The following is a 13201-nucleotide window of genomic DNA, read 5'->3' on the forward strand; positions in this document are numbered from 1 at the left end:
CTGTAAAAGCTGTCGCAAATAGAATATCATTAATGAAATAAGCCCTCTATACCATGTCACAAAGTTCAATGTCACGAAGATAAATGTGACTAGAAACATTATGAAGTCACAAATATGTCTGTATTCCACGTGATGCTTAAAAGAAATATTTTCCATCGAATTAATGACGTACTTTGGATAAAAATTAATTCAATTCCTGTAACTCCGGTCAATTGTGTGCTCCTTTGCATAATTAATGGTCTTCAAGGAAATTGTAGGAAGCAGTGATATGCTTCAAGGTGATTTGAGAACTGTAGCACAGTCAGACTGTGTTAAAAGGAAATCATTAAACAGCCCTGTCTTAACCACAGACCAGCAGTGTGTCTGGAGAAAGTGTCATGTCTCGCCTTTATCTAATTAGTAACAAGTAGCTGTGCATACAAAGTGTGGCTCTCAACGATCGGTGACGAAAATCACAACCGAAGTAAATTGGTACACTCTGTTTTCCATTAGCAAATACTCTATCCCACATTTGCCATCACACTGCAAGTATCCCCGGTTTATTTTAATTTAAACTTGACGCCCTGAGGCGAGAGAAACGCTCGTGGTTACATAGCGGATCAATTTGTCCTCCTGCAATTTAAATATTCATGAGCGGAGACAGGGAGAGAGTGCATTCAACGTGATAGCGATTCTGGAGGGGATAAATAATCACAAATTGGAAGCCAAGAGAAATGTATTGCATGCCATTTTTGGAGTAAGAATGTTGACTTCTAGTTCCCAAGTGAGGATGTTCCCAATTCAACTTGAATTATCGAGTCCATTAGGAGGGCTGTGGTTGATTACGCAGGGCACGACGAAGTGTTTGGAAGTGTCGTTCAATATCAGGGTTCGACCGCGAACTGACGTAGTTTGGCAATAAATTCAGGTCAAATCTACATATCTACCAGTGAAGAATCGAAACAACACTCGCTATACTGGTACGTTATGACGTGTATTAAGGATCGATATTTTGAAAAATAATATTGACAAATGACGTCATGCGGTGCTTCCGCGAACGCTTTTGGAGTTTAAGACCAAATACAACAATTCCCGGATATTGCATTTTGTACGATCGAACGTGTGTACAAGCTCAAGAAAACAGTTTAACTCAACACCACGGTCGTAGGCAAACAAAACCGATTGACTTTAAAATTTCGCTGATTGGTTTAGTTCAGTGTATAGAATCAAACAAAATAAGTATTCATTGACAGGCAATAATTAAATACTCAAAATAAAAAAGTGATCGTTCAATTTTGCTGAAAGTAAAAGATTCAGGGTCAAAATTTGCATCGCGAAATGTCAAGTGAGTTTCGATCATGTAAAACGTGCACGAAGACGGTTGTAGCTCCCATTTTAAATTCGTTTACATCGATTCCTAGAGATTTTTCTGCCTGTGACTGAACCATCTTTCAAATTCATCCTTTGTCCCGTACAAAAGCTGGAAGTTTTCAAATAAATATTGCAATATGATGTACGGTATTAGCTTAAGTGGGCGAGATACATTATTGAAGTCAACATAAAAAAATGGTAATCTTCGCGTTGATTTCTGTTAGGCCATATAAAAAATATGTGTTTCCAGTAACCCTATCGACTCTAGAAAAAAAATCCACCGACCCTAGGTATTTGTTTTTGCATTTTCAAAAACATCGAGTAAATTCTCTAAATTTTACCGTATTTTGTGGGTCTCAGCCAACAAAAACAATTCCTCCAACCTACCTACACTAAATGTCGGAGGCATGTTACCGAAAACACATTTTTTTATATGGTCTGATCACGTGATGTCTTCCTTCAGATTTGTCAACGGTACGTCAGAAAATTTGCATTGACAAGGTAATGTTTCGTAAGTTTTGAAAGGTGCATTGTACATCTTTTCTTGAAGGTAGACCATTAACACAGTTAGAAGCATTGAGTTGTGCGCGGTATTTGATGAGGGGACCGTGAGTAGTGACGTATGTAACACCAACAAGATGAATTGACTAATACATACATGTAAAGCACACCGACTGTGGTGAAACGACAGTCACATATCCGGTCATGGTATCACTAACATGGCAGACACGATCAAAATTCAGCTCTTACCTGATATCCACTGGTGCTGGGTGTACCGCCAGGAGCAATCGGTATCTTCTCCTCAAGCCCTGGTTTTTTCCTGCACTTTTCCGGGTCGCAATGACCGCAGTACTTCCACCAGACGGCAAACACCGCCGCCACAACAATGCTGGCTCCAGATATCACCAGCCCGGTCTGCAGCAACGTCAACACTGAAGAGAGAGCGAGAAAAAATACATTACTTAATTTCTTAAACGAAGGTTACTCAACATCAGAACTTTACAGTGTAAACACCAAAAGAGGAAGTTAGATCTTGCAAAGCTCTGAGATTTCTGGGATATGCGTATTAACCTAAGTGCAAACAGATCGTACTTGCAAATTCTCAAATAAAGGAGATATAAGACTTTGATTACTCGACATTTCTTGTTTGTTCTCAATGAATCATTCTGAATACGGTCGAGTGGTAATTGTTTCTTTAATCCCTGACGTTTGCGCTTTTTCTAAAGAGTATCAAATTTCATTCATTTGACAGTCTGTGTAGGCGGAGACCTGTTCGTGCCGTTTGGATCTTAATCAATAGGAAAGAAATAAAAGGGTTTCACCCTGAGACACGACATCGTGAAAGTCCATAACTATTTTAAGTATAATAGCGTACGCCCCAAAGTACGTCTTAATTTAGAAGTTTGTCGGATGCATGCTAAGATGGAAGGTGGTTGTAAGTATGTCTTGCATGTCTTAGCATAAGAAATACCTTTCCTCAAACGCTGTGACTACAATACATGAATATGCATGTTTGGAAAGGTACCGTAGAGTATTGCTATCTCGTCACAGCGAACATGGTTGGTTTTCAGTAGGTTGACTTCATGCTTGGAACATCTCAAGACGTCCACTCTAGCGTCTCAGGAGAAGTTCACGACAACATCTTGATTGATAAATTTGTCGTCGATGGTGTAGCAGGTGTGAAGGTCACAACCGATAACGCCTTGTCTCGCGTGGCCTCGACTCACTACGTTTAGGCAGCTATTCGTAAACGGCGTTTCTATGACAACCTCTTTTTACATAGCGAGAAGTGTTCTTTCAAGATGAGACAGCGTCAAGCAGATAATACAACCGAAGGCACTCTTTATCTTTGTAGAGAGTCGATTTGAATATGAGTCTGTGTATTACATGCATCAAAGCCACAGAATTATTCATTCAGGCTTCCCCCACTTTCAGCCACCGTAATTACATTTTCCAAGAACACAGAAATATGGAACTATTACGATATTTTTCCTGCACAGAGTGCACTGGATTAATTATTGAATTATCCTTTCAATGCGGACAGCTGTTCGATTAGTGACTCTGTACTGTGTAGTTCGTTATCAACTCCATTTCCTGCTAATCAATATTGCGTTCTTTAATTTGAAAGAAAAGGACACAATGTGCGCATGGTGTTGTACATTCCCTAAATACTGACGGTTTGCGCTCAAGCCTAGCGGAATACTCAGTCTACTTTCACAGCAAAAACCGAAACAAAACTTAAATACTGTACGGTGAAGAGAAGAAATTCAATCTACTGTTTGTTTCATTCATTTTTTGCCGGACTGTTATTTATTGGTTAAAACATATTAAATCAATATTTGAATATGGTATCCTATATACGGACATATTCCAGTAACATGTTACATATTCTAAAATTGAAGATGAATACGTCATCTTATGCTTAATTGGAGTAAAGAAATCATCAAATTGAAAATAGACTACTTTTTGGGTTGATCAAAATTGTTGCACATTTCTATCACAAGCGTTTTGACGATTTCTAGCTTGTACGCACACTGGTCTTACAAAACAGAAATAAAGCATCGACGAGCTCAAATTTATCGAAGCGATTTTTGGAGAGATGCCTGTTGCATTGATCCTTTTACGGTTAAAGGAAAAAACACAATTTATGAACTCGCCGAGAAACATGATTCATATCTTAGACCAGAGCAAAGATTGTCACAGACTTTTGCCTTTCTTATCGCATTTTATGTCCCCACGCAAGGAAAACACCATCAATTGCGTGATGTGTTCAGCTTTTTCAGCGCGAGAATTCAACGCTGACTACAAAATGCATTTGGGAAAACGCAAAATGAGCGCGAATAAATCGTGCAGGACAGTTTGCACTATCTTAGCTGCAGGGAATCACTTCTTTCACCCAAGTAACACTGGAACGTATTTGGCGAATGATGGATTCGGCCGACGATGCTATTAGGTTAGTGACTATTGCCAAGAGTGACGCCCTCTATACATATTAAATCTGCGCTCTGACTTCAGAATCGCATCTAGCTGACACAAACGGATGTGACTCATGCCCGTGTGTGTTTTCTCCCAGACTTATTGAGGCAGTAGTGCTGGTTGTGCGGGGAAAAAACTCATTACATAACGCTGGAGACGGTTGTTAATTTATGGGTAGTTTTATAACCACGCTGACGTTTGAACCACGTTTTTCAATTGGATGAGCACTGCTTACACACGTCACAAATTCCCCTATAAATTGAATTTAATGAACAGTATAGATGTTTTCAGGAAAATGTATTTTGAATAGAAACGCAGGAAAGACTGGGAATTTACTCTTTATTACTGAATTACACGACTGGCATAATTCAATCGCGCGATGTGTCGAAGTTGTCTCTCCTTGGAAATGGAGTCAATGCGTCGCCATCGCTCCAGTTTGCTAAATCGGAGATTGGATTCAGATTGAGTTTGGGACCTTTTGTGACAGAGATTAATCAGATAAATCTAGATGGACAGGAATAGATAGGTTACAGTAAAGTTAACAGTTAGTGCAGTGACTTACTTGCACAAAGAAGATTCGACGACATTACTGGAAATACATCATTTTGGAATTCCTACCCGTTTTATTTAATACTAATATTTTAACACAAAACAAATAAAACAATACACAAAATGAGAGATATGAAATATGATTTATTCAGTGAATATTATATATGATTATATCATACCAGTATATTGATCTCGCGAATACAGCGATCTGATTGGTCGAGATGCGAAAAGAACCGTGGTGTATTGGCGATATACCAAGGATGGCATACGCGCGAGCTCTCAGCTTGAGAAAAGATCCGTTTTTGATGTTCCACGCCAGAATTTCAATATACTGTTATGATATAATAGCAGTAAATCACACCCTGCGACGGTATATCACTCGATTTTAACCCATTCATATGCACTCACTATTGCTCGTGCATATATGTTTTGAACTGGTCAAAATCTCTCGGGGTGTGCTTTATTGGTTAAATATAGGATAGTCACAATTCTTGTAGATGGTGAATACCTGCTGGCAATTTTGGACAGCCGATGAAGCTGTTTTCTCCGATAGCCTACATGGCTTCCTTTTGAACGGGCATGTAAGAGTGTGTTTCAAATATGGTAAATTACACAATTGTAGAATTCATGGTTATGAATTTTACTAAGCCAGGTGATAATTTTATTGAGACCTTTGAGTCAAATTAATACTGGAAATCATTTTAACAATCAAATAGCAATGACATTGATTCACTTCCTAATGATGATGCTGTTGCTGATTCAGTGAATACTAGATATGGCAGACCAGCAGATTTTATAACGATGACTACGATATCGTATTGCGATAGGTTACCATGTTTCTAATACGAACGGGCGTGAATGTTCTTGCTGATTGTTTATGATGTTGAAAGATTTCTTCTCCCGGCTATAATCTAATTGCCTGATTATTTTTTTTTGAAATCGCTGCAGTGGCAAGATAAAAAGCAGTACTTTTCACATTCACACTTTCATGAGATAGTGCGGCCAGAGAAAAAGTATTATACAACTCCGGCCAATAGCATATTTACTTTGTTACAATACAAATGATGATAGATAGCTCAATAATTTTAGGAAGCAACGAAGGCTATGACGTCAACTGGTTGAAGGAAAACATTAATAATATTAATTCGGCACGTTTGCTTATTGTTAGAATATGATTAGCCACAGTTGTTAATATTAGTTGATGATGTCACGCTCTCTGAGAGAGTGATTGTGATATAATACTTCTAATTCGATACAACATTAATTTCTGGTAAATCTAAATTAGAGAAACCTTTAACAATTGCGGCACTTTCGATATTAGATCCTTCACATCGAAATCCCAGACGCTGTGCCGTGTGGTAAAAACAACTGGAATTAGTCTTTGTGAGTGAGTTTTTTAAGTTAAATAGGACAATCTATGTGTAAGCTTATTAAAACTGGGAAGTTTATTGCTCCATTCTTCAGTTAGTATTGTACTGTTAGCAATGAAGGGTCTCTGCGTAGAGGTATGCAATTGTCTCAAAACTGACATTGTACTTTCACAGCAAGATTTTGACGTAAGGCCGTAAAATTCCTATTAAAATTGGAGGTACGGTTTGTATTGGGAACTGTTTTTAGACCCCCTCCAATCATGAACTCCAAAACCAAGTGCGACTTCTATACGTACATTTGTTTTGAACTCAACTAGGTCACGTTGAAAATTGCCAGCAAGGAGACTAATACTATGCAAATGACCACAGCCGCATTTCTCCGTACTAGGAAGACTTAGTTATACATTTTCTCAGTTTTTTTCTCCTCTATCTTTCGAATAAAGATGATATTGATAAACCTTTGAACTGCCAAGCCTAAAATAATTGCTGTCCACTCCAAGCTATGATTCACACGCTTGCCATATCCTCAGGAACAGCTGTGCGGGCCTGCTCATGTTCCGTCGAACGATATTTTTAGAAATCTCGAGACATGGCACATCGCATTTTTTATTTTAATATTTTACAAAAGATATAAGAAGCAATGATTTTGTCGAAAATTCTGAAAAAAATATAGGAAGATTTGATCGCGAACACTTTTTCACTTGGGGTCAACATGGGGTCGCAGCCATGTTGCCTAAAGTCAAAACTTATTTCTGTCTGCACTCAAAACTCAAAAATGTCGGATTTGAACCTGAAAATCTATGTCATTTTGTCAAACTTCGGCGAAATTTCAGCCTATAGACAGGATTTCATCTAGGTAGGTACATTTACTGAAATTTGATCGACAAATAATCCTGAGCTTGAACGGCACTGACAGACAGCTCGCGTTCTCCGGGAAGTCAAACCTGCCATATTCCTTCAAATTACAACGAGGTTTTTTTCGATCACACAAAGTAAGCTGAACACAGGCAGGCTATCGAGAAATACTGACAATACGTCACTTGTATGATGAAAGTGCGGCACATTATGTCACTTGTAATTTGGTCGTTCGAGCTCGTACGTCTGCTCGTAGTTCGTCCGTTTTGAGACGATTAGATAAATGCTGCGTACGGTAAACTCTCCTGAAACTTCAACTGTCTGATGCTAGGGAGAACAAAGTCATTAGAATTCACATTCAGCATACGCTTCTGTGAATACCCTTGAAATGCACTGCGAAGTTTCGTTTAGAAAATGGTTAATATTACATGGCTTCTCTATGCAAAAATACACCGATATTCCATCGGGTGTTTGCCATTTTCATTCATCTGGGAGAGGCTTACCGCATACGAAGTGAAAACAACGACGCATGCTCGCAAGGATGTAATCAACCCCACGACCCCTCTGAACTATTGACACTACCTGGAATCGATTATTTGAAATCAAAGAACGGCACTGTGCGGCTCTACTCGTCTGATTTGTGTGTCTCTCCCAAGTAAATCAAATTCTCCGTAGTAATGTGCCTCTTCCGCAGACTTTTGACTGTCATCTATAATTTATGTTCCGAAAGTCCCTGTTTTATCTAACATGTATAAATCTTTCAACAAAAATGTCAAGCTTTTATCCTTTTGATACTCGACAACACATTTTGAAAAATTGACATTTCGGATATTATGTCAAAATATGGTTATCACTTCGACTGTAATTGACCATCTGAAATATTACCTCATATCCTATTTCCCAATCCCGTGATACAATCTTTTCGAGAATTATGGTTATGGAGAAGTGTATATATATATATATATATATATATATATATATATATATATATATATATATATATATATATATAATAACGCAAATTAATATATATACACATTAATTTGTGTTACTATATATATAATAACACAAATTAATGTATATATATATATATATATATATATATATATATATATATATATATTATATATATATATAAAACAAAATAAATTCAAGTACAAAGTAATGGTATCTGCTACTTGAGTTTCATGCATCCTGCAATCATCAGACAGATGAAGATGATGATGAAAGATGATCCTGCAATCATCTATCTGATGATTGCAGGGTGCATGAAACTTACGTAACAAATACCATTACTTTGTACTTGAAATAATTTTGTGTTATTATTTATAACGCTCTGCTTTAGCATCGAACACTGTAATTTCCAACAAGGACATCAATATACTTCGAGATATATATATATATATATATATATATATATATATATATATATATATATATATATATATATATATATATATATATTTTTTTATTTTATATATAAGGTTCTCCTAAATACTGAAACACGCATAATGTATATGTACATACATACATACATACATACATACATACATACATACATACATACATACATACATACATACATACATACATACATACATACATACATACATACATACATACATACACACATACATACATACATACATACATACATACATACATACATACATACATACATACATACATACATACATACATACATACATACATACATACATACATACATACATACAAACATACATACACACACACATACATACATACGTACGTGTACATATTATATACTTTGTGAGATCGAGTCTTTGGTGAATACATATGACACAACTTAGTATACCAGCTAGTCCTAAAGCATTGCAATGTTTTTACGCCATATTGTTTGATCAATTTGAACACCTTACCACACAAATAGAATGCAATACTTATTATGCAAGTGGAACAAACCATTAATAGTCGCGTTTATGACGGGATCGCTAACCCGCACTTAGAACGCCATCTTTATTTAGCAAATATTGAGCTGGTGATGGTGATATTATATCAGTCATTTGTTTATAAAGTGATTTGAGGATACGAGTAAGATCAGGCATACATAAGTCGTGTAAGTTTGCTGGTATGTACCTACGGCATTTATATCATGGTTAACCATGCACTGACTTGAATAAGGTTAATATTAGAGAGGGTAATTTGCATATATAGCAGCGATGTTGCAACAAATGATTTTATTTCAAACTATCTATCCAGCCATTAACGTTTGTGTTTTGTTTAAATTAATTAACTCACCCGCATAGCATGTAGATCTCATCTTGCCAGGAGCATTGTACATTCTAAATAGAGACTACAGGCCCCGTAAATTTCTTTCAAATTTATGAGAAAAGACGGCCACGAAGGTTCTCATGCTAGTCTGCAGAATGCTTCAATATCCGAGAGATGTTAGAGAGGAAAAGTGTCATTCAATCAGGTTATAATGCTTAATTACGCGACGGTGGGCGCAACCCTTTCAAATACAATCAAATTTCGTATGTTTGTCTTTCGGAGCGCCAGCTCTTCACACATTTAAGTCGGTCGGCTTGGGAAAAATTGAGTCCAGACAATTTTCTTTGCGACGCGTAATATTCATCATTATTTACCCAATTTGAAAACATATCGACCGTGACAGCTAATGAGATGGCGCCGGCGATAAAACATTCTTACACAATGAATCTTTCATCTTAATGTATATTTTATAACACATCCAGTATATCAGTTGTTTTGGGCTTTTTAAGCCGGTAATGAATCGACATCTCGGCTGTGATCACCAAAACCCCATAGATAACACCGATATATTAATATTAAGACATTCTCGACTAGGAATCATGGCAATTGGGTCATACGAGATTTGCAAAACTGACATACGCGCAACATCGTCGGGTAAATTATACATGCTGCAAAATCTAACCATTGCTGACATGAGAGTTATTTTCAAATACCCTTATTCTCCTGTCCGAGAAAGGTTGACATGATATGGATTTACGAGTTCAGGATTTTTGGCAGGGCTGAACAAATTGTTTTGAGGAAACGAGGGCGATGTATCGACCACCTTAAAGGTTTACTTCTCATAATATAACCAGCGAGGAAGTTGTAGAAACGTTAACGCTGTTTGATACCGAATAACTGCAAATATAGCAAAAATTTAAATCATCTTTGAGATCCCAGTCCTTGTTTCTAAAAGTTCATGATTTTTAAGACATTCATAAGGAATAACGACGATACAAAGCCCGCGGCATTTATTCCAACCATTGACGGCATGCAAAGCACGATTAAATGCCGGTTCCTTCGTAATGAAACATAACACGAATGTGATTGCTTACACACCGGAACATATGAAATGGACATCTACAACAGACGGAAAATGTTAAGCAACGAATAATGGCAACATGCTCTACTGAAAAATGGTGTACATACGTGTTCCTCTCGCTGGCTGTCGCTCAATTTCAGGCGGCAAACCGCTGGGTGATGCGGGACGAGGGAGACGTACGCGAGAAGGTTCAATACCGGGAACTGTGGTAAATTGAACCCCGAAGCACGTGTGGACGGGGAGATGAATGCTTTAGTCATCTTCCGGTTGGTACTAGGTATCTGACTCGATTTAATCGACGATGAGGCGACTACACACAGTTGCGGGTATTTTCATTATGGCGGCGATCACGTTGGATTGCAACTGCGTATTACAGATGTATGTTTACTGAAGTCTGTCTCTGATATTATTTTGCATACAGATGGAAATATGCAAATTAAAGGAGCAATAGCTATCACTTTTGACATTTTTGCTATTTTGTCAAGAAGGCAAATACGTTTTCTTATTGTTCTCCATAGAATACAGATTGTCAGCCTTTTGTCAGTAAAACATTTTGTGTATAATGTCTATAATAAGCAATGTTATTGTAGCCAAGTTAGTTCTAGTTAGGACTAAAACTCAGTCATAAACATGAAGCAAATAAGCGAGGGCAATGTTTTAAACAGAAAACATACAGAAGATAAGTTTTAAATTTCATTTGCTTGGGGTTTTCCGTATTCAATATGGCTATATATTCAATATCATGAGGGCTGGTCTTTGGTACTTTCAGTTGAGAATGTATTTTTTCCTGGCTCCATGGAAACTACACATCAACCTGCAGGCGACACACTTATCTCTGGTGAACCTATTTCCTCGTCAGGGATTCACTTATTTTTCTGAAATTACGTACTTGACCTCAAAGAATCCGTTGACATTCAAGTTTCCCTCAAAATACTAGCAGTATTTGCATATTCCAGTGTGAATACTGTTATATTCCTCGCGAAGATACGGCAAACTAGGTCATTCCTAGGGATATTGTTAAATTGGATTGGAGAAAATCCTTGTCATTTTAAATTTGCTGAAGTATTTACTTTCGCTGTTTTGCGTCAACACGCACGTAGATTTTAGGAGATTTTTTTGAAAAAAACACACATTGTAATTGAATAGGACGTTACCGCGCAGCTTTTGATCTTTCAAATATTTCTTTAGAAATGTGTAAAGTGTACTAAAAACGCACGCATTCTTGCACAATGTCATATTGAAGTGTAAATTATATAGATGAAAAAGAAGTTTCTGCTCTGATAATTGAACGGGCACTCATATTACATGGAAACTGTCAAGGAAATTTGAAACGTACGAGTGTAAAATTTTCCCTGTGTGTGTCAAAAATTGTAGTGGACGCGTAACAAGGAATTTAAAGAGAAGCAGTCGTCGTAATTGCGCCTGTGCGAGTCTCTCGTTTACAAACAATGTATTTGGTGCACGATATGAACAGGCCTAGGTAAGAAATATTAGCAAAGCGTACGGTCCATATCGTCAGGATGGAATTCTAGATAGCTAAGCTACGAAGTCCCACCTATGAGATGTAAAACACAGATAGTTGATGACAAAATCTAGGTTGTCAAGACGCAATTTTGACGATTTTTCCCGTCATACATGCCGTTTCAACATGGCGGCCTAAGATAACGTCGATGCGAAGGCAGCAGTCGTGGTAAGTTTTTACCGTTATTTTTAGTTTTGAAGTGAGAAATCGTAAAAAATGTATCGCCTTCCGGTCAAATATCATGGAAAATGCCCTCGTGAAGTATTTTTGTCGAACGTTTGGTATTTTTAGAGAAGATAGATGTTAATTGCGGACTGCTGTGGGTCTACCAGCAGATCTGTGCGATTTTGCAAATACTAATAGGAAATAGAGCAAACTTTGCATGAGTACCATTTAATAAGCTAGACCCTGCACATACGGTAATCTCAAAGATCAGATGGTAGAAGTCGCATGTTGTATACGACCAAGTCAACGAGTTGAGATCTTAAATTGCACTGCACTGCACCATACCGTGTACCATACTTGTACTGATACGCACGTGGTTTTCTATGGATATCGCACAGATCAGCTTAGCAGACCCACAGCAGTCCGCAATTAACATCTATCTTATCTAAAAATACCAAACGTTCGACAAAAATACTTCACGAGGGCATTTTCCATGATATTTGACCCGGAAGGCGATACATTTTTTCACGATTTCTCACTTCAAAACTAAAAATAACGGTAAAAACTTACCACGACTGCTGCCTTCGCATCGACGTTATCCTAGGCCGCCATGTTGAAACGGCATGTATGACGGGAAAAATCGTCAAAATTGCGTCTTGACAACCTAGATTTTGTCATCAACTATCTGTGTTTTACATCTCATAGGTGGGACTTCGTAGCTTAGCTATCTAGAATTCCATCCTGACGATATGGACCGTACGCTTTGCTAATATTTCTTACCTAGGCCTGATGTAGATGCACCTCATCATCATAGCTGCAACATTTAAATCATACGATGTAGTTTATGATAGACATGTTTTTACTTTCATCAATCACCATCGTTCTTTGGATTCAGTGTTTACATTGGTCGTATGGGTCCCATACGACCTTTGAGCGCAGTTCCGACGACTGTATCCCTTTAATCACTCTTGCCTTAAGGGTACATACAAGCCTTGTGTTGACACATCGAATATAACGATAGAACACGTTAGTGAACTTAGCTCGGTCGCAAGGTACGATGGGAGCAGGAGCTTGATATAT

The 13201-nt window shown here is 37.6% G+C and overlaps 1 protein-coding gene across 2 annotated transcripts in view; it reads right to left on the minus strand.

The window, feature by feature from the left end:
* Nucleotides 1-13201, minus strand: part of LOC139115422 (synaptotagmin-12-like) — a 402617-nt gene that overhangs the window by 27703 nt on the left and 361713 nt on the right. For both annotated transcript variants that reach the window (XM_070677528.1, XM_070677535.1), the window contains one exon: nt 2101-2282. In XM_070677528.1, coding sequence (XP_070533629.1) covers nt 2101-2282 — 182 coding nt within the window. The remainder of the gene's footprint in view (nt 1-2100; nt 2283-13201) is intronic.

Source organism: Ptychodera flava, chromosome 2 (genome assembly GCF_041260155.1).
Source record: "Ptychodera flava strain L36383 chromosome 2, AS_Pfla_20210202, whole genome shotgun sequence".
Classification (NCBI taxonomy): Eukaryota; Metazoa; Hemichordata; class Enteropneusta; family Ptychoderidae; genus Ptychodera; species Ptychodera flava.